At 36.7% G+C, this 23,222-nt stretch overlaps 1 protein-coding gene across 1 annotated transcript in view; it reads right to left on the bottom strand.

Moving 5' to 3' along the window:
- The window catches only part of HFM1 (helicase for meiosis 1), a 30,209-nt gene extending 14,798 nt beyond the window's left edge, over positions 1-15,411 (bottom strand). Inside the window, exons 1-18 of the mRNA XM_058808777.1 lie at positions 15,341-15,411; positions 14,920-15,041; positions 13,155-13,452; positions 12,133-12,398; positions 10,591-10,638; positions 9,371-9,441; positions 8,764-8,896; positions 7,376-7,527; positions 6,944-7,021; positions 6,639-6,800; positions 6,008-6,208; positions 5,838-5,926; positions 5,159-5,202; positions 4,967-5,068; positions 3,472-3,617; positions 2,965-3,059; positions 2,061-2,194; positions 1,103-1,150 (exon numbers count right to left, since the gene is read on the bottom strand). Coding sequence (XP_058664760.1) covers positions 1,103-1,150; positions 2,061-2,194; positions 2,965-3,059; positions 3,472-3,617; positions 4,967-5,068; positions 5,159-5,202; positions 5,838-5,926; positions 6,008-6,208; positions 6,639-6,800; positions 6,944-7,021; positions 7,376-7,527; positions 8,764-8,896; positions 9,371-9,441; positions 10,591-10,638; positions 12,133-12,398; positions 13,155-13,452; positions 14,920-15,041; positions 15,341-15,411 — 2,260 coding nt within the window. The remainder of the gene's footprint in view (positions 1-1,102; positions 1,151-2,060; positions 2,195-2,964; positions 3,060-3,471; positions 3,618-4,966; positions 5,069-5,158; positions 5,203-5,837; positions 5,927-6,007; positions 6,209-6,638; positions 6,801-6,943; positions 7,022-7,375; positions 7,528-8,763; positions 8,897-9,370; positions 9,442-10,590; positions 10,639-12,132; positions 12,399-13,154; positions 13,453-14,919; positions 15,042-15,340) is intronic.
- Positions 15,412-23,222: the final 7,811 nt, after the last annotated feature.

Genomic DNA, 23,222 nt, shown 5'->3' with positions numbered 1-23,222 from the left:
AAATTTCTTACTGATAAGTGCTCCTCTTTTCACTGTCTGCAAGTAAGAGTCAATGTTTCTCACATTTGGGGACCTCAAGTAGCAAAATGCAGCAAATGTACTGTGTTCCTGAAGGCCCTTGAAACCCTTACCCAATGAACAGCCTCAGCATCATTCTATGAAGCCCAAAATCAATCACAAATGTTTCCTACACAGTTATGTTAAAAATGTGTAAGTGGAGTCCAAGTAAAAGCTATAGAGATTTCTGGGCATTTTATCTGTCCATGTTTTCATGGACCAGACCCTCCTCCAGATATTTTAGTTCCAAATGGTCTGGATGGACATGAGGAGTTTCACTGAAGAAAGAAAATTGTATTTGTAGATTTGCACAACTTGAGAGCAAGTACTCTTTTATAAATATATTTACATTTAAAGTACCAGAAAACTTACATTAAAACAAATTAACAAAACAAAACCACCTGAAGAGTTGTATGCTGTTTCTGTATTTAAAGTTAATAGGCACCAATTCCCAGATGATTCTGTCCACTGTATATTTTCTAATGGAATTGCAAATAGCTAAAATGCAGTATTTTTAAAAAAAGGTTAATAACTGGGTTTTATTCAAGTGTTAGCAAAAAAAAGCCTCATAAATTTATGCAATTTTAAATTGTTTCTGGACAGGGCAAAGATGTTTACATTTTATATCCTTTGTTTTCAAGGCTAAATTTATGAATGGAAGGTGACATTTTCTGAAAAGAACTTTTTTGAAAGTATAGTAACAGAAATTAATGAAAGCAATTGAGATCATTGAAAGGAAAATTAGGAAGAATGATGAACAATCAAAATTAAAGTGTTCTGCTTCATATTTCTGAGTATGTATATGGAGATGAGGTAGGTAAAGGCATTTAATGATTTTCCTCTCCCCAAGAAAATTTCTTCTACCACTTAAAAGGTACTGATAGTATTTCAAAAACATTAATAACAAAATAGAATTAATAACATACAGTAAATTACATTTGTCCTGCAAATAGCTCCATTGAAATTAATGGACATAGATAATAAACATGGGTGAACCTGCCCTAAATTGTAACATTTTACTGAAAAAAACTAAGAAGCCACTTACCTTGTAACTTTGCTTCAATTCCAACTTTATCTAATCCAGATGAAAAACCTTCATGGCAAAGACAAAAGTTGTTTTAACCTAACATATCATAACCTAGTACTATCATACACTTCTTCCTCAATGTCATCACCCATTAAAACTGATTTGCTGATTTTTAGGAAGCAGATAAATACCCCAAAGTGTAATATGTGGGAATGTTTATTATACTGCAAACAAGTCAGAAGTTTTACAAGGTGTAACTCTCTAAGTATCAGTAAGAGACTTGTAGAACAGATGTGCAAAGGTAAAAGCTGCAAACATTCCCACATGTAAAATATCAAGAGTCCTAAAAGTTTCAGAAATGTCAGTAGAAACTTCCAGGTACAGTTTTCTTATTTTGGAATATAGGAAGCCACCTAAATTGTAACACCCATTCAAGTACTGGATGTGCTATGTTCCAGCTATAAATCCTTATAAAAATTGTCTGCAGCAATTACCCAATGACTTCAAAATCAGGGGTAGAGCAAGTGGACAAGAACAAAGATATGGTCAGGGCTGGGGACTGGGATAATGTTCTAGACAAGACAAACTGAAGACACTGGAATTAAGATAACTAGAATTTTATTCTAGAAAAAATGATCAAATACTAGACTAGTCTTTTTCTTAGCAGATTACATATTCAGCAGTGCAAAATACATTATGGCTTGATATTGTATTAATACATGGTCCAGCATATTAAGATAAAAAGAAACGGATTATGAAGTTGTAAATGGCTTCTTCACAGTTTTAAAATGTTATACCATGCTGAAACTCCCACTGCTTATGTTAAAGAACAAAATGTTACAGGCCACATTGCACATCTTGTTTTCATCACATTATGAAATAACAGTCCCTAAGAAAATTATAGAAACAAGTAATATGGACATAACACATCTTAGTGCCATAGTTAGATGAATTAAAGAAATAAAACCAAACAAACCATAGTGAGCTGGATTTTTTAAGGCTCTAATGTACAAGAATGTTGATCGTATCCATTCCAAAGCTACACTGACATCTGTGACAGTATGTAGCACTATTTCTGCATTTAAGTGTTCAACAAGGTGCCTGTGCAAGCTAGTGCAAAAAAAACCAACAATTAAGGACTTTTTCCAATGAGCAATACAAAAAGTGCTAAAACTAATTTTTGGGAATAAACAAAATCAAACAAACCCCTCCTCCCAAACCACAACTGTTCACTGTAATCAGTGAAATTGATGGAACACAGTAAAGATTATGTAAGTAATCAACAATGTAATTTGTTTATTATGGCCTAATGCCTAGCAAGCAAAAATAAACTGTCAACTGTGAAGTTCGACATTTACTAGAAAACAAAGTTACATACATTTAAAAATTGCAGCATAGACATTCTGTGCTGTTGATATTCTAAATATATTTGAAAAATTAAATGTTAACAAAAGTAAATGAGTAAAATTTCTTATTTTACGTTTTAGCATCCTAACTTTCCCACATATTTCTCATGATAATCTGTTAACAGCAAATATAGGTCTAGTACTTCCCAGACTCTATAATCTAGAAATTCAGATAGGGCTGCATTAAATTCCTGCTCTTTGTCTTTGTAATAAATACTCTTTCAGCTTCCTCAGTTTTCCAGCAGGAATCTAATTTTTCTTTTGAGCTTAAGATGTCCTAAAGATTCTTTTGGCTGATAAAAAAAGAGACCACTAACTACTGAATAGCTTGGCTTTATTTTCCTTAATTCTTTCTTAACTTCTTCTAAATGGACAAAAGCAGAGCCCAAAACCCATGTGAAGAAAAACATATTCTGTAGAAACTCTGAAGTTTAGCTACTATCTACAGAGTCTCATAAAAACATACTTAGTTACCTGCTCTCTATTATATCAGCACCATTTAACAGCTGTACATATCTCTCCCTGGTACTGCAACGAGTCATGATAACTGCAGTGGCAGTAGTGTCAAACTGGAAAATAAAACCCCACATAAAAGCTGCTCTTGAGTTCTTATTAAAAAACACAGTTGAATATGCATCACATACCTGCTGAATCCACTAAAACTCTTTTCTCAAAATCCTGTCTGAAATATACTGTATGCCAGTTTTCTACTTTTTCTCTAATCCTCATTCACTATGTAACCCAAATGTAATCTTCAGATCTTTTTCTACTGCAAGGTGAAGCAGTGATTTTTGATGGACAATACAAAAGTAAACAGATTTCTTTCTCGACAGAAAAGTTACCTAGGAGTAATTTAAGTATTAATAACCCTTTAAAAACCAAATGCTGCAGTAAAATTCCTGGCATTGTACTTTCTTCTGCAAGAATAGCTTCTACTAATTTGCCTATAGACAGCATCAATACAGTAAAACATTCACTTACCTGAGGCCTTCCAGCTCTCCCAATCATTTGCAGAATATCAGTTTCACTGTACTCTTGAAACACTCCTCCAACATAATGCATTGTGGATTTTATAACCACCAGGTGTGCAGGCAGATTGACTCCCATAGCTAAGGTGCTAGTAGTAACTACATCAGATCAAAGTATATGAACACCATCAAAATGTCTGGCAGACTCTAATCAAGCAGCAAATAGGTAACTTAACTCTTGATGCCTAAGAGTTTTTAGTTTCTAGTGGAATCAGTGGGCACCACAAAGAAATTATGTAGATTAGACAAGTACTTACATAACAGTTTCTGTGTATCTGATCATCAGCATTCATTTGTTCTCATATTCTTTAACAAATTAAATCCAGATACTTTTACTTAAACATTCCTTTATACTTGGAGATAATCCAGAATATGATCCATGTTCAATATAACAGACACACAATGCAGAAACTTTACTCTGATTTCTTCAAGGGTATGTATTTGAATAGAGCCATGGCTTCATCTTGCCTAGTAGTGGTCAATATTAAAATACATTTTTTAAATCATCAGTCATTAGCATTGTTTATACCCATGGCACCAAACCAGAACCATCACCAATACTATCACAGCACTTTACCAATACACACTCTCACACAGAAAACATCAGTCAAGTATGTGGCAAGTGATCTTACACTCATGTTTCCTAATTCACTTTCTCCAGAGAATATATGGAGTGCCAAGAATTCAACACAGAAAGCCAGTCATATGGGCCAGCTGATATTACTATTCTGCTAGGAAAACACAGGATTATTGAAATTTCCAATTCTTTTGGAAATGAAATGAAAATTAAAAATAGTCATTAAATTATTTTTTCTTATGATCATTGTAACAGGTAAGAAAAAAATTCACAAATCATTTAGTGTTGTATATGAGCAACACAGACAATTCCCCATAGGGTCTGGATCTTTTTTTACAGGACAAGAAAGCCCAGATGAGATGAGACAATCACACCTAAGATCTCTTCTCATTTCACATAACAACAGATGGAATACTTCTTAGGGACCTCCCCATCAGTCACAACAGCTTGCATGGGAGTTTGAAAATAGCATCCTGCCCACCTAAGATGCATAAATGTAGATGATTACCTTCAGGGAAGCCACAGGTGCAAAGAAAACCTCTTGGAAACTCAGAGGAAAGATTCACTAGCACAGAACTCTCCACCCCGATGGGAGAGCTCAATGGTAGGAAAAGGAAACAGACACGGCCAGATCTACATGGACATAGGATGGGGATGACCTCCATGTGTGGTGAAAAGAAGTTCTATGGTCTTTACTAACAGTGCATATGTAGGCTCACAAGGTAAAAGTACAGGGGAAACAAAAACACCTTCACCTGGATTTCACAACTTCCAAAGGTTAAGCAAACTACAGAACCATAAAATATTACTTCCAAACTGCAATCTTCTCAGGATACAAAAATGAAATTTTGGCTAAGTTAATTTTACTTACAAAGTACTGGCAAGTCTCCTACAGTAAAAGCTCCTTCAATTATTTTTCTGTCTGATATCTCCATACCCGCATGATGATAAGCCACACCACAGGTCAAAAGCTCTGATAATGAAATTATACATACATCATTTGACTAGGTTTTCTCAAGCAAATATTCAATCACAGAACAGAGAAGTTGTAGGTTATATTTACCTCTCAGTTTGGAGTCCTTCAATGAATTTGCAAACCCCTGTAATCTATGCAACACATACAAACAACAACAACAAAAAAAATAAATTAAAAAACATACCTTCTTTGGTTATTTTCAACCACCCTTCCCATCCTCAGAGAGAACAGATTGACTCTCTGGGGCACCTATTGCAGCTTTTCGAGCCTGGTCATCTTTCCAAGTGACAATCAACAGTCCTTATGTGTTGTTCACATAAAGCAAATAAGATCATATTTTAGTTCCAAAGTCAGAAGTAGCTTCTGCAGCTGCCATGACTAGGCAACTCTGAAGTAAATAATAATTAATATGGCTGTATTTATTAACAGTATCTGAAAAAATAAAGACAACTTAAAAAATTACTAAAGTAACACCCAATTCAACTATTCATATGCTTAATATTTGCATTACAAGGTCTCAAGGGGCATAAGAATTAGCATTTTTACATTCAGAAAGCAGCTTTGAGAAACAACGTTTGTGAAAGGTATCCTAAAATTCTGAGAAGCAAATAAAACTTCCCAAAAAGAGCACCAATTTACCAAAAAGAATGTCAACTGTGATGATTTTCTCTGCTAGAAACTGTATTAGCTCAACAGCTTTCTTCACAGATATCACAGGTTTACTAAAATGTACCAACACTTATTTCCAATTTAAATAGAAAAATACCTTTGTTTCTGTTCTATACTCAGTAGAAATTTAGCATCTTTTGCAAGAACAGAAGCAGCCTGCTGTACTCCTTTTCTTGTGGCACAAAACTATAAATAAAAGATATTTTTTTGAATCAAAACTTTCAAGAAAGAAATAATTTCAAACATGATAATAAAAAGCTGCTGTACCACAAGTGCTGGTTTTTGCTCCGAGTATGTTTGTATAATGCTAGCGATCTTGTAGTTAAGAGTTAAGTCAAATTTGAATTCTGTCTGATTGTCACTGCAAGGAAAACCAAGCACAATTTTGCGTAGCTTCACTGGTCGTTGATCCTCATCTATTTTCAGGCACACAGCAGGCATCTTACTATCTGAAAGCCATTCTGCGATCTTTAAAAAAAGTAGAACAGAAAACATAAATTTCTTCTTTTAATTGTGCTCCAGTTCTAATAGCATCACAGAAAAATTAACTTAGCTATTTCACGTGTAAACTACTAACACATTTATTTATCTTTTAAAATCATAGGTGAGGGTCTGCTTTTTTCAGGACCAATATAATTTGAACTGAAATCTCTAATCTGTTGTGATTTGCACGTAAGAGGCAAAAATCACAAGTAGAAATCTAAAACCAAAGCATGTCCATACATGGCTGACATTTCCATATGGTTGAAGGTAATCTTACATTAGCAGCAGCCTCATAGCTGTCATCAGATCACAGCTTAGAAATTACTATTTTGCTATCAATCTAAAATTGTAATTCCAGACAAATTTTATAAAACACAACTTCATTGATCAAAATGCATTAAAAGGTAACTCTTACATCTTGAGTATTTGGGATTGTTGCAGAAACAGCTACAAATCTCAAGGGAGGAACAGTGTCATGTTTCTCTAAGTGACGCCAAAGAGAAGACTGAATAGTTTTCATCCGACTGACTACAACTTCCAAAGTTGCGCCGCGGCTTTCATCCTTTATAACGTGTACCTATCAGGAATTTTAAAAGATGTGCTAAATATTTTCTAGTTACAATCTGGACATGTGCTAAATACATTTAATATTTTCTAAAGTTCCTTTTTATCTTCACAAAAGATAAAAAGCAGTGCATAAATCCTCATTCATTTTCTTACCTCATCGATGAGAAACAGTCGCACAAGCTGGACTATAGAGTTGTCTCTCCACCTTCTAGTCATGCTATCCCACTTTTCCTTGGAGGAAAAAAAACAACACATCAAAACAACAACAGAAGCTGAAAGATGTTTTAAATGCCAACACAAGCCACAACTATAGTACATGAAGACATGCCTAAACTCATTAAATCTTTAAACAGAAACAGATTAATTCAAGCTAATGCCATCTATGTTTCATCTGGTGTGTTATTATATTACTTTTTTTTTATATGAACTGCGAGTGTGTACAGCAGTGTGCAGACAAACAAAAGGATCATAAAATCACTGTCTATTACCAAAAAAAAAAAAAGAGCAGTACTTGCAGCATACAATTAGAAGACCATTAATGTCTGTTTATTCTAAGTTCTTGTAAGAACTGGATATGAAACCTACAGGAGTAGTGATGATAATGTCAGCATGATGTATTTCAAATAAATCATCTATCAGTGTATCGCCTGTCAGCTCCTTGCAGGTGAGTCCTATAGGTCCAAATTTTTCTTTCCAGTCATCAAAACGCTGACTGCATAGAGCTTTTATTGGAGCCACTAAAAACAACACCAAATAATGAGAATTAAATCAGGAAAACCAAATCTTCAACTGTATTAGAAATGTATGCATTAAGTTTCTTTTGTAAGATGCCTTCTTGAATTTAATTTCCCTAATTTTCTGCTTTGCTTCCAGAACCATAAAATCTGTAACTGGTGTTCCTGTTCTTATTATCCTGCTCCATGTGCACAACCAATGTTGAGCTTTGGGCCCTAGTTCTTCCCATCAGCAGGCAGAAACAGAACAATTTAATTAAGATTATTTATGCTCTCTCTTAACCCTTTATCCTGTTGGGTTTGATTTTTTTTTTTGCAGTACCACATGGAAACAATCATTCAGCTATCAAAGGTTTTCTCACAGATGGAAGAAACCACAGGTAATACATCTTTTCTAATGGAACATCATACAAATACAACCTTTTCCCAGTTAAGAATTATTTGAATACTCTGTATTCAGAGAACAAAGTATAAGTGAGAAACCATCCAAGAGCAAGAGACAGAGCTTTATTTCTCCTGTTTTTCTATCAAAATCAAATGGACAGTTAGGTGTAGGGTCATATGAAGCAGCTAACACAGCAGGTAGCAGTTCTCATGAACAGTCCTAAAACAATCTACTTACATTTTTTTTTCCTGAGAATACACACTGTGCTTTTGCAGACACTTTTTTCCCAGAAATCAGACATCATTCTCAATAAGGACTGATATTAACAATACATGTAACTGGTGTGAGTATCTCCAAGTATTTACATATTTCCTCACAGATCAGTTAAATTCACAAAGATCACAGTTCTGGTGAGGTAGTATCCAGAAAATAGCAGGAAACTTTGCCAGGTAAGTGAATACTGAAAAATTTGATCCTCAGAGCAACAGCCAGCCATACAAAAGATAGTGTCAGCCAGAAACCATGCATTAAGAATTTTTAATTTCCTTTGCCTCCTCCTTACCTTTTCGTGTACGTCTCACCTTCTTGGAGGACAAACTTATACAGGACTTCCTAATTTTTATCTGTATAAACAATGCTGATCACTACAATTACACAATGCTGTTAAATACTAATAATAATTACAATGGTACCACAAATAAACACTAAATCAACTTTTTAAAGAATGAAGCAGGTTGCAATATCTTAATGTATTTTATCTCAATATTATTCCTGGACTCACTCCAGATCTCTGGGTTCCCAGAATGACATTTTCTGTTCTGTCACCAAAATATTTAAAGCTGCATAATACTTACTGTAAACAACTTTAATGTTTAACCAAGGCAGTGGGGCTTCCATGAGTAATCTGGTAATAGCTAGTTCAAACATTACAGTCTTTCCAGAGCCAGTTGGAGCACAAATCACAAAGTTCCTATCTGTATATAAAAGCTAGGAAAGAATTGTCCTGTTAAGTTTTCAATAATGAAAAATGCAAGATTTGCATGACTGTGCTTCCCTTTCACATATTTTATCCTTCACCACCTTAGAAGCCAAGTGTGTCCATGTCAAGCTCCCTCATTTTCCTCTGACAAGACTGATCTTCCCTCTTTCCTCCTCTGCACTGTCACTCACCCATGTCACTCATTCACCCAACCCTTCCTCCTCCTTGCAAATATATTACCAATCTGCATGCATAAATATAATTCTCATCTTGACATAAAAGTATTTTAAACTGAGAAAAACACTTTTTAAAGTTCTTCTGGTCTCTTCTCCCAGCTAAGCACAACCCTGATAAACTATTCCAGGAAGAGGTTCTAGATATATTATAGTTTTCTAATCTCTTTTATGTTCTGAATATCAAAGTCCCACTTAAATTTATCTACAAAGCACTACTTGCAGCTGCAGTTTATGTTCCATACTTACATCATCCAAAGCTTTTGACTGTGCATAGTTAAAATATGGGAACTCCTTAAAAATACTTCTAAATTGGGTTGCTTGAGAGCATTAAGGAATTTAAAACACTAGAGCATAAATTATAAAATTGTAGGAATGTAAATGCATCTTGTCCTTGCAATCTAAATGCAAACTTAAAACATACCACAATATTACACAGGCTTGTAAAAAGTTATCCAAAAGTAACCTATTAAATGATTCAGTAGTTTTAGATTCTTGGTGTGCCATATACAAAGTAAGAAACAGTTTTCCATATCACTGAAAAAACCTCAACTTATTTGAACCAAAGCAGTTAAAAATGGGTAAAGAAAAGCAAGTAACATTAGAATAAAGAAAATAAGTATTTTTTAAAAATACTTATTTAAAATCCCTGCTCTAAATAAGTGATTTATTTTCAAACTACAAAGCATTAATGATCCTTAATTGGTAAATTCAAAACAATGGAATCCTTACTAATTTTGAAAACTGTGACTTTCTAAACTATTTATATGAATTTAAGGTGCCTAAATTTAGACATTTCCTCTTCCTGATATTTAACCTACCATTTGACAGGTTCCTAGAAACAAAATATTGAAAAGAGTGTGTTAAAAACCCAGAAGTTTGATGGATATAGATGAATACTTGATTATATTTCATGTTCAAGGTAGAAAGAAAATTATGGTAAAATCTGCTTAAAGAATGGAAATACAGTATAGGCACACTACAACATAGGTACAGAGCTACAAGGAATATGTTAAATTAATTTTCTTCAAAGAAAATGGGACCGAAAGTAAGATACAGTTTTCCTAATAAGCCTACATAATAATTAATTTTTCCTTTACTTAAAGTGTATGGAGATATATGTGTATATGTGTGCTTGCATAGAAAATGTCTGAAATATATATTATGCAAATTAAAATTTTACATTTTATATTTTAAAAAGAAAGTTTTGAGGATGAAATTTGAATGCTTGAAATAAGAACAAGCTTTCTTAGGAATGAATGATCTGCAAGTTGTCTTATTTCAGTCTTGCTTTGGAAATCAAAAGAAACATCTATTCAACATTTGATTCTCAGCATTATGCTATGAATTGAAACTGTTACAATGTAATGCATTAATTTCTATGCCTACAAATCAAACATAATAATTTTGCAAATGTAAAAGCAGTGTAATAAAATCAGGAAAACCAGACCCAGCAAATACAAGGATACGTATTTCTGTAACAGCCCTCAAAATTTCCAATTTTCTTCCTGTAGTTCCTAAAGAAGTAAAAAACCGTACATTTAAAAAATATGACTCATTTTCAGCCAATAACCATGCAAAGTATTTTCCTGACCCCAAGCTGTGTTCTGTAAGGAGCTTCAAGGCTGCAAGAAGGTCCAGGTGATAGAAAGGAGAAGATGGACAGGGAAGTCACTAGCTCATCATTTAAAAAGGCCATAGTGGTGGCCCTTTCATGAACTCACTCCAGTTAAAGGCTATCTTGCATGTACCAGAGACTCGAAACTTGATGCAGTATCTAGTTGTGGTGTCAGAAGTGCCAAGAAAGAGATAATCACTTCTCTAAACCTCCTAGCTTTGTTCACAAAGCCCAGGATGCTGGTGCCTTTGTTACTGCAGGGACACGCTGCTCACTCAAGTTCACCAAGCTGCCCACCAGGCCCTGGGCACTTTTCCGTGAGCTGCCCTCAGTCACACCATCCCAGAGGAACCCGGGGGTTCTTCTCTTTCCCTGGGGCAGGACTGTGCATTTGTTCCTGCTGAATTTGATGAGAGTGCTGTCAGCCCCTGCTGCAGAGCACACCCCTGCAGTGCTCCCCTTGGCGCTGGCACTGGGGCAGTGTGACCCACTCACCACCCCCTCTGAGCCTGGCCAGCCACTCTGACACCAGGCAGTGGCTGATGCACTCCCAGTGCCCCACGTGGGTACCAGAATGCTGTGGGAGTGCTTTCCAACCTCTCTGTGGGATGAAAACCCTTGCTGAAGGCAAATTGAATGGTACCCACTGCTGTCCCCTCACCCACAAATCCAATCACCACTGCTCATACAGCAATCAGAGGAATAACCTTGCTTTCCATTCCTGACCTTCCAAATCCCATCCTAAGCCACTGCTCTGCCCTACATTTTTCTGCTAGAACTAATTTTATACTCCATATTTCTGTAGTAGTCAGGCATATAAGGTACATTCCACAGGTGTCTCACGTCCCAAAAAGTTTAAAATCTAGAAATAAACTGCACTTACTTAAAAACTATTAAAAGACAAAAATAATTTCTAAACCACGTATTTTATAATTTCATCAAAATCTCACCACTTCCCTCCATTTTCTAGATATCTCCTACTTAAAATATATTTCTACAAAGATACAAATATGAGCCACACCACAAATAAACATTTAATTTTCAATTTCTGTTTTCAAATGAAGGAGAAACTCTTTACCACACAAAGTGACAAGGCTGTTTTTTCTCAAATTGCTGAGGGGATGCAAAATGACATTTTCAAACAGGTTTACATGACTTAGCACTTCTGAAAATGTGAATCTTCTTCATAAATTGTTTAGCCAGTTCATATTAAACAACAATGCAATCAAGTTCCACAGGACTGCAATACATTCTATCAATTTTAGCCAATTATCTCACTTTGAGCTGGTGGGAAAATGTTCTTCACTCTTCCTCAGATCTTGGATACCCTTTATTATTATGTACCAAAGACAGACAATGGACTGTTTTTCTTGAAATAGATAAAAATAATTACCTGTCACATCCAGAATCTCTGAAGCATTAGAAAATGATTGAATTTTAATTCCATTTTCAGACACAATCTCCTCGTTATTTACCCTATGCAAAGTAAAATCTGAATCTTTAGTTATTGGAGCATGATGATTATTCCTCAAAAAACCTTCTTTTGTCACTTCTTTCATGTTTTCACTTGTATTTAGGTAAGTACCAATTTCTTTCACATCAACAGAACCAGCTTTAAATTCTGTATTTTTATGCACATTGCCAGACTTTTTAAATAAGCTGCAAAAGACCCAAAACTTTCATTAGCTTGTTGTAATGTTACAGTTTATCTAATATTTGAAAAATACTAAATATACAATTGTATTAGCTGCAGAACTAGTAAGATAAATAGTAAAATTTTATCTAACTTTATGTAATCTGACCTAAAGACTCCTTTCAAGATACATTTTAACTTCACTTTCATTGCAGAAAGAACATGAAAGAATAAATTGCTTGTGCAGATAGGCTCTGACTCCTAATAGCAGATTAATTCTGAGCTTCTGCATCATTAAAACCAATAGAGACATCCAGGTTCTGAGGAACGGGAGGAGCTGGACACAGAAGAGCAGTTTATTGATAAAATCTCTCCTCCCAGGGAACACTGAAATCACACTGAGAACTGCCCAAGGTATTCCTGACTAGCTGACCTCTGCTCAGCAAAGCAAATGATCTCAGCCTTCCTCGTCACCAGGCAGATAAAGAATTCAGAGCAGTATTTTCCAAAAGCTTTGTTATCTAAAGACTTATTTAAAATTTAAGCAACAAACCAATGCTTACTTTTCTCATGATTGAGGCTGAGCTCAGGACACATTTAATTAAATTACTAAAATATTGCCAAAAAGAAACTTTTTTTTTCTCTTACACTGAAGAATTAGCATCTGGAGCCTGCTAAAGTAGCTTCAATTGATGGATCCCAAACTTGTGTTCAAGAGATTTATCTAAAATAATCATATGATTCTGGCAGTGATAAATTGTCTGAGTTGACTAGACACATACCTTTTTCTTAACGTTGAATGGACACTCTCATCATCACTGTTTTCACTTAATGCTTTATTTGGTGGTTGCTGAGAAAAATCTATTACTCTTTTAGATTTATTTTCATCAAAGGAAAGAAAAGATGAAACCACTTTCAGATTTTCATGCTGAAAACTAATTTTATCTCTTTCTCCTAGACTTAATTGTAGGACTTCCTTTTCAGGGGCTATGCCAAAATGAATAGGTGCTGATGATTTATCTTCCACTTTCTCTGTGTTATTCTTACACTGCTGTATAAACTTCTCATGCTTGCTCCCCCCTACAAAAATGATAAATTATTATTTCATTAATATTCATATTCTTATTCACAGTTATTTAATCAAGTACCTTTCCCACAGAATCAGCCAAATTCACATCTACTATACAAACTGATATTTCTATCTTATTGCAAGAATTTTAGTGTGTATTTCATGACTTATGCTAATGAATGTAATGCATGCATTGTCAATAAAAAGTTACAAAAATAAGGTCCCTTTCTTTCCTTCCTATGCAAAATAAAGGATAAAAACTATTCTTCAGAACTACAAAATAGTTTGTATGACAGAACTCTCCACCCTGTCCCAGAATAAAGATGGTCCTTTAAAAAATGACACAATGACCAAGCTTGAAGTTCCTGCTACAAACAGCTGAGATAACCACTGCAATCTCAGCAGTCAGAGCTGGTGCTGACGTTGGTGACAGGCTGGTTTCATAACCTTCTTGGTTAATTAGCACACTTTGCAGGGTTAATTCTCAGTAGAATCAGTGTCATGATCTGGCTGACCAGATCAACAAGCCTTGCTGTTGGCAACAGGAAGGGAAAGGGACAAACAGAAACAAGCAACGAAATGCAACAAGATAACAACTGCTCTATTTTGCTGTCTTAATTTCAATGTTACCCATCTAGAAACTCAAAATTACAATGCCCTGTTTGTAGCATAACCCCAGCAGTTCTAATTCTACAAAAATCAAAAAGCTTGTTTGAATAAGTAGCTCTTAATGGAATTATTTTTGCATAAAGCAGAAACAAACTCACCTCCTGTTTTACTAAAATTCCTAAATAGAGAATATTATAAATCAGCACAGCAGCTGATAAATGTACAGATCTAGTTGACATAGATAAAGAAATGGCATTCTTTAAAATAAATTTCTTTAAGCTAATCCCAAATGTCTAGGAATATGCCACTTAGCAGCATGGCATAATGACCAGATTCAAATTTGGCCTCCTGATCAATTTGATTAAAGCCCCAAGAAAGGGAAGAAAAGAGGGAGTTTCATATAAACTCTCTGTTCCTTGGGTGGCAGACAGGCCATCAGATCCATGTGGCAACATCATGCTCTTACAGCCACTTCCCACTGTGTTACAGTGCTTTGTGAAACAATGTGCAGGAACTCAAATTTTGATTATACTTCTTACCTTGCACAATTCTGCACAGCAAACTTGTGGCATGTTTATGCCTAAAGAGGACTGCTATGCTCCTGGCACATCTAACACCACCATTCTCAACTCAAATACATTCTTTTCTCTACTTGCATACCTAGAATATTTCATATTTCACAGTAAAAGAGGAATTATCTGTCACACTAATTACTTGTTGAGTTATTTAATATTAATGTCAAGTAACACTTGACATTGTGTGACACTAGTTGGACCTTGCAGTGCTGGGTTTATGGGTGCACTCGATCATCCCAAACATCTTTTCCAATGGTTGCAATGATTCTGTGATTCTATTGTCTAATACCTTACCCATGTGAGTGTGAGCTGAGCTTTTTTCCAGTTCCCTCTGTAACACCTCTGCAGCTGGAATTTCAGCAATAGCTGGAGCAGGTGCAATAAACCAACTATTACGATCTCCATTTTCCAGACACCTATTTTTAACACAGAAATGTGAGGTAAAAGCATTTTTAAGCACCCTCCATAACAATTAGCTCAAAATCACTAGTCATAAATAACCTAACTTCTGCTAACCCTTATTTCTCATAGCCCTAAGATACACCTGCATCATTGAATGTGCTTGGAGAAACATTTCAAAGTATGGAACCAGAGATGTCTAGCCCCACATTTCTATCAGTGGACAAAAAAGTGAGTCATAAAAAAAAAACCACTGTTGCAAAATGATTCCATCTGAAAACCAATATATATATATATAATAATAATAAAGATTTACCTTTGTCTCATATCTGGTTTTTCATAAAATAAATTATCCAGTGAAAAGACCATGTCTGCAGAGTTGAACATTTTTAGATCAAATGTAAAGTCTCTTAGTCTGCAAAGGGCAGCACAAGAAAATGTAAAACTGAAATTACTAGACTTGAACCTGTCTAAAGCAATACAAAGTTTATTAGTTGTAAGTGCCAATATTTAATTTCTATATTGTTTTCTTTTAGAGCTCTTGACTGCATTTTTAATCCTTCTTCAAACAGAGAATCTCTCTCCTGATAAAATGTGGTTCCTATTGCTTATGCTAAAAAGGCCCTATAGGGCAGCACTTGCAGCAACGTTTTACTATCATGACGTATCTGGGAAGAAAAAGTGGGTAGGAATGAAGATCCAGATAAAGATTACATTAAAGTATTTAAATTCTAGTAACAATGCTAAAATTCAGCCTAGAGAAGGCTAGAGAAGAGGAGACTGAAGGGACACACCACATTCTTCAACTTCCACATGAGGGGAAGAGATAGGCAGGCACTGATCTCTTCTCTGCAGTGACCAGTGACAGGACCCAAGAGAGCAGCCTGAAATTGTGTCAGGGGCTGTTTAGGATGGACCTTAGATAAGGGTTCTTCCCCCAGAGGGTGTTTGAGCGCTGGGACAGGCTCCCCAGGGCAGGGGTAACAGCAGCAGCCTGACGGAGTTCAAGAAGTGCTTGGACAATGCTCTCAGGCACAGCAGGGCCAGGAGTTGGACTCGATGATCTTTGAGTCCCCTCCAGCCCAGCATATTCTCTGATTATTTTATACAACTGCAGCCAATATTTTCTCCAACTGTTTTGTTATGATCACAGTCTGTCAAGCTTTTGCAAAACAAAATTACATTGCTATTTAAAAAAATAAAGTTATACTGCTACCCCAAAAATTATTTTAATTGACAATTAAAAGAATAAAGAAAAAAAAGGCGGGTGTGGGAGTGGTGGGGAGGAGGCCAAAACGCTTCCAAGATAGCCACGAAACAAAGCGTCTTTTCCACACGCTCAGTGCTGTTGGATTCCACAGGGAAAATGCATATTCCAGATGGCAGAATGAGGGAGTAGGTGTTTGCAGGAGCAGCACAGACCACTGAATCACATTTACTGAGAGGTGTCTGCCAAATCCTGGGAGCAAAGAACTCCCTCATGTATCTGCTTCAACAAACACCTTACTACAAACACTGCAGGCCACGAGGGAGCTTGCTCAGTTTTGAAGCCACTTTACTTTTCACCTTCCTCCTAAAAAAATCCTTTCCCAGTACACTTATTTCATCACAGAGCTCTCTCCAGGGGCCCAAAGTGCAGGTCACAACCTCTAAGGGTGCTGACCCAAACAAACCGCAAGTGCCCGGTGCCCCGGCGGCGCAGAGCGCATCCCCGCCTCGCTGCGCTGCTCTCCGGGCCTGCGAGGCCCCGAGGCGCCTCACGGCCAGGCCTCCGCTCCCTCCACCGAGGAACGAGAACGCAGCGCCTCCCGCCGCTTCCACCGCGCAAAATGGCGGCCGCGGGGCGCCGCGCGCTGCAGCCGCCTCAGCGGGGCCGGCGGGAAGTGGCGATGGCGGCCGCGCCTACCCCGCACTGTGCGCGCTCGGCGCTCCCTCAGGGGCTCCCACGCTCCCCTCAGGGGCCCGGCCCTCCCTCAGGGGCCCCAGCGCCGCTCCGGGGCTTGGCGCTCCCGCCGAAGCGAAATGGAGGGCGCGGGGCCGCCTCACGCCCGCTGCCTGCCCTGTGAGGGGCGGCCCGGGAGCAGCACCTGACAAACCCCTACTCGGAGATCCTCTAATGGGAAAGAATTGGCCTAAATTCCCCATAAAAACTGCCAGAGAGGAATGTGCAGACACTCCACTGGTGCTGGATTTAGAGCTTGTTCAAGCATGGATTTATTGTGAATTACTCTCCTGAGAAGTCCTTACTCACTTCAACCCGGATGGAAATTAGAAAAGGCAGCTGATTCCTGAGCCATACAACTCAGGAAAATTATTCCTGGAGAAAGAAAGAAAGATAGCAAAAATATTGATCCTTTTAGTGGATTTTTGAAAATACAAAGGTTTTTTCCTTGCTGTTCAAATGGTACAACAAAATTCTTCAAGTTATATGAAGTGAAACAATATGACAGAGTATTTGCAACACGCAGAATTAGGTCACTTACCTCGCTCCTCCCTGAAATACTGCAACATAATATTCTGGACTTGCCATTAGAACATAGCTTTTGAACTAGCAAATTTTAAATAAATGGCACAACTGTCTAAGAAAGTCTAAATTTTAAGCTGGTTCAAAGCTTCATGACATTCAAGAAATACTATAGAGGCAGCTACTGTAAATGTGTATTTCCTCATACATAAATAGATGAAAAGGAGAATATTTTCTCAAATATTGATTGATTTTAACATAAATAATTTTTATTTAATCAACTTTTTTGTTTTTCTTTCTTGAAAATATTAATTTTTAACTTTCCATTTCAAATTCTTAGACATTGTTTATATTTACTTAACGTCTGTTCACTCAAGTTGTCCAAGCCCAGGTCAATAAAGACCCAGGTCAATGCAAGAAATATTATGTTTATTTTTACTATCTAGTATATGTTCATGTCTTTCTTTTAATTTATTCTTCCTTTTAAAAGACTTTCATCCGAATTGTGTCATATTACAATATTCCAATTTTTATACCACACATTTAGATGCTTTAACCCACTTCCCCATGTAATTACTGGGCAGACAGCCAAAGGTGAGAAGCACTTCATTCCTACTTCCAACATGACAGGATCTTGGCCAGCACAGAATAACAAAGGATTTTATAAGGAGCTTAGAATACAATCAGGATTGATAATGAACACATTGTGTGAAATTAGATTCTGAAACCATCAATTTTATTCAGTAATCTGAATAAAAGTGGGAAAATGTTTGTGCATAAGCATGCAGTAAAGCATTCATTTTTTTGCTTACAATAAACTCTGAAACCAGAAAGCATTTTTCCTTCTTACTATTAGTGAATGCCTTCTTTGATTCTGGCCTCAGGCAAGTTTCCATCTTAGTTCACAACATCTGCTTTTAGCTGACCAGACTTTAATGTTTAAAGCCATAATACAAACAGTTCATTTTTTAAAGCTATTTTTTCTTCGATTCCTTTCCCTAGGTGACATCTCCCTCAACACACACACAAATCACATAAAATATATAGCAAAGCAGTCTCTCAACTGCTCTGAGACAGTTTAATTTTTGATTTTCCCCAAGCCTAACATCTGATCTGCCATATGTTTTGAGTCTTTCCAGCTCATGGAGATCACATACTAAGTCATAAACTTGCACGTTCTGGAACAACACAACTAGAAAATCATGGACACCAGACATTGGTCAGTGATCCATATGAGAACAGAATAATTCTCATACTTGCTAAATACAGGGCTGTTAGAACATTCAGTTTTCTCCAGAACTTACAAACTGAACAAATCAACGATAAATTAAGTTCAGAAAAGTAGGAAGATGTAAGCGAGCTCACAATCGGTGGTGACTTCTCTCAGTTTCCTTTGCTGAGCTTTATCCACAATTTCAGAGACATGACAACACCACTGGTCCCTAAAAAGCCTGAGGTCTCTAAAAAGCCGTGAGGAAGTCTCTGCCTTCCTCATGGTAGAAATCACTGGGAAATGTTAGAAGGCATGAAATCACAGGCAACCCCTGAACTGCATGACTTTTTTCAGCGTGTGAGGTGGTTACAACCATTCATTTATTAAAGAAATTGTAAGACTCAATAATTAAAAAAATATTTTCACCTGTAACCTTTTCCAGTAAAATAAAAATGGAAATATGGCAAAAATGAAGTTACCTAGTTAGGTGAGGAAAAGGGGAGTTCCTTCCATTTTATCATGTTGGCTTTGATGGACTTACGCCAACATTTCTAAACGCAGGATTTACAGATGCGGGCCGGATGTTGCACCGCCCCTACAATCCGTGGAACAGGTGAACCAGCAGGTTTGTGCAGCTGCAGTGACGGCCGTGCCCGAGCGTTTCCAGGCCGGGCGCTGGCAGAGCTGAGCGCGCTCCCGCGGGGCCGCGCAGTCCCGCCGCGCGTGTCCGCCCGGGGCTGGCCCGGCGCTGCGGCGAGCGCGGCTCCCAGGGCGCTGCCGCCGGCCCTGGCCGTGCCCGGCACATGCTGCTCCCTGCTAGCTCTGCTTTTTGTGTGCCTAAACTACAATATTTTTAGCACTGTTTTTTTGCCTGTATTTTTTAACCTTTGTTTCCTTTTTCAATTTCTTACCCATACACGTTTTGGGGTTCTTTTTAACACCTTTAAGAGATGAACCCTCCGGTACAGAATAACCAAGAACTATTTTCATTATGTATAGTATTAGGCTTGTGCTTCAAACTAACAAAACGAGCTTATTCCACATTTACAACCCCACTCTGAACAAATCTTGTCACATACACACACTTACTTTATGTCCTATACTGATTAGAGACAATAGCAATTTTGCACATAGACAAAGGGGATATCATAGTGAATATAGACTTAATAGTTCACATAGCTGATACTTGACAATTCCTGCACATCCAAATCAAATGCTCAGCTGATAAAATAAGACATACATAGAAGGAAAGAAATTGAGATTAAAGCTGTAGTGATATTTGCTCTTTTGCAATGCACCTCCTAGAAGCCAAGTCATTGCTGCTTACCTTAAAAATGAAACAAAAATGTCTCACTGAAAAGCATCAATGGAGTCTGCTTTTGCACAGATGACAAACCTCAAAGTTATATCTGCAACCTCTGGTTTGGAAAATATTTGGCTATTTTCATCTTGTCAATTCCAATAATATATTTTTTTAAAGGTAGGGATAAAATGGATTTTTTTTAAGCTAGAACTATTTTGTTGAAGCCAGCTTTCAACAGAAATACAACAAATGCTCTTTTTTTTTTTAAGCTTTTTGTTTTAAATTATTATGAATCAATTCTGCTTGCAGCTATACAGCTAACATCTGGATTCCAGATCATCTAATGGTTCATGCCCTTTGAAAATGTTTCCTGTCAGCAAGATTCCTTGCTTTGGATTGGAAATTATATGTCTATAATTTAAAAATATTCAGAACTCCTGAAAAGCAACACTTTTTTAGACTTCTTCCTTTAAATAAATAAGTTTGCTAAATATTTTCTCAGAATAATTTTTTCATTTGTAAAAAGTGAATATTTGTCTGTAGTCAAGGAACAGATGAAAATTTGTGAATTTTGAAAATATGGGTCTGATATATTATGCATTTTTAGAGTACATTTTCTTTTACACATAGCTTTTTTATTCACCAAGAAAGTTAATATTTTTTCAAATGTGGTTTATTACTCTGGCAAGCAACGATTTGAGGAAACCATGATGCTATGGCCACTTACCAACTATGTGTCTGATTCCTCCTCAAGGGAACTTATTTTCTCAGCTTTGTGTCCACTTCATTTTGTTTGGAAGAAAAGAAACGAAATAAATATTTTAGGTACTGTTCTCTTTGAAATTCTCATCCAAGTTTTTCTAGAAAACCTAATCTTCACTTTCTGCCTTCCCTGGTCACATCCTAACTATTAAATTTATACTGATTAAGGTGGAATAAAACAACTCAACCACAAACAGTGTTTAAAGCAGCAGTGTGATCCATATGCAAAGTGTGGGGGGTCCAGCCAGTATGATTAACAGCTTGATGTAGTCAGGGCTAAGACACATATGTATTCCTAAGATAATTCTGTTAATTTGAAACTGTCTTTCCTAGAATGACAGCCTACTTACTCAGTTATTTCTAATAATCCTCCATACTGTAGCTATGCTGTGCATTTTAAGTTAAACAGCAACAATATGCCAATTAAATTTCTGCAGACTATATGATCTGAACACCCTACAGATCCTTCACTCTTTCAAAGTAGGTCCGTGTATACAGATTTTGTTTGATCTCTGGTTCATGTCAACCTGGTTTTGAAACATACCATAACTAGAAAATGTTTCTTTATGATATGTTAGTTATCAGGAATGTGATCTATACTTATAGAGAAGGAAACAAGTTCATGCACTGATCTTTCTTCAAAAATGAAGTTTATTCTCCTTGCATTAAGGGAGAAAGCATACATTCTTCAAAGCTTATATTTTCTCCCTGTTTCAACTTTTATGATAATTTTCTTAAACCTTATGATTTTAAATTTACTAATTCACTGCTGGATAATATATCTACTGATACATCATAAGAAGGTTAAGTGCAAAACTGTGTGTCTTGTATACATTACGAGACAAGGTGGTCTAGTCCTGAGGAGATGATTGAGATCTTATTGCAGTGCAAGAAATGCACAACAGAAAGTACAAGTGCAGAAGTATTGTGCATCCTTGCAGATGATGGAATGAAGACAAGTCAACCCTCCTGACTCATATCAGATACTAGGAAATTGTATTTTACAGCACTGGAACCAAATCGATGTAGGAACTCGACCTTTGAAACTGTACTCTTGTAGATGCAGCAAGATCCAACAACACACAAGAATGACAGAAGTATCTGATATCAGGGTAAGAAGAAATGGCCTCAAGCTGCACCACACAGGATGTAGACTGGATATTCTTCATGGGAAGGGTTAGCAGGCTTTGGAACAGGCTGCCCAGGGAGGTGGTGGAGTGACCATCTGTGGGGGGATTTAAAATGTCTGCAAACATTGTTTGCAGAAAATGGTTCTTAGGCATATGTTTTAGTGGTGGACTTGGCAGTGCTGAGTTAACAGTTGGCCTTGATGATATCAAAAGTCTTTTCCAACCTAAAGGATTCTATGGTTACCTGTTCAGTACTTCGTCACAGTCCATGGGCTCACTGCCCTTCATTACAAATCTATGAAATTCCATTGCACAAGTCTCCAAGGCATTTGAACAGAATATTTTTTCCAACTCAACCAAATTTGTACCACTGTAAACTCCAGCAGCATTGTATTTTGGAACTGAAAATCCTTGTGAAACAGTATAATTCAAAATTTTAAAGTAGCAAGTGTCTTACATTTTGGAATGCAGTAACTCAATACAGATGTTCAGATTCCAACTGGGGCACTTCAGGCAATTGTTCCTGATATATTCTGAAAACAAACCCCAAAACAAAACAAAAAATTAAATGAGAAACAGTAGACTAGAATATCTGAGTACGCTCACATTTAAGAACTTGTCCATCACCAGATGGGTTTGTTCCAAGCAAACGGTGGACTCCAAACAGCTGAGCTCTCAGGAGTAGGCACAGTACTAAAGAGAACACATTCTGGGAAACTTCCAAACTAAGAAGTAAAGACAATGACTGAAGCTTGGGGACTTCTCATCATCACAAAAACATTTGAGTACAAAATCCCACTGAACTTTGGCACAAAACAGTGAAGATGGTTTACACAGACTCAACTTATCCTCAAAGTAGCACAGCTGCTTTGGTGACAGTGGAGAACCTGAGATATCAACATGTTGCAAAGAAAAACTTCTGTCACACAGAATTTTTGATAAAAATGGAAGAGGCAGCAAGGAGCACAGCTGAAAAATGCAGTATGTTGACACACTACCAAAAGAAACAGAGTTAGATATGAAACACTTTTATAACAAGCTGACTACTGACAATGATACAGAAAGTAGGTGACAGCATTTCAAAGTCAAGACATTCTACATACTTGTTGATGTGTTTACAACATAGATGAAAGAGCAGTTTCAAGATTTCACAGAGAAATACAGCCTGACATGTTGACATTGATAAAGTTTTTAAAACATCTTCTCATGTAAAACCTCAAAGAAAACTTTGTAATTTGCATATTTAGTCCAGCTATTCACTAATCAAGCCTTTCATGTATTGATTCAGACCATACAGACCTATTGGTAAAATTGGCTTAAGATGTT

The sequence above is a fragment of the Ammospiza caudacuta genome, chromosome 7 (assembly GCF_027887145.1).
Source record: "Ammospiza caudacuta isolate bAmmCau1 chromosome 7, bAmmCau1.pri, whole genome shotgun sequence".
In the NCBI taxonomy this organism is placed as follows: domain Eukaryota; kingdom Metazoa; phylum Chordata; class Aves; order Passeriformes; family Passerellidae; genus Ammospiza; species Ammospiza caudacuta.
The sequence above is the reverse complement of the archived record's forward strand: the minus strand, read 5'-3'. Positions and strand labels throughout refer to the sequence as shown.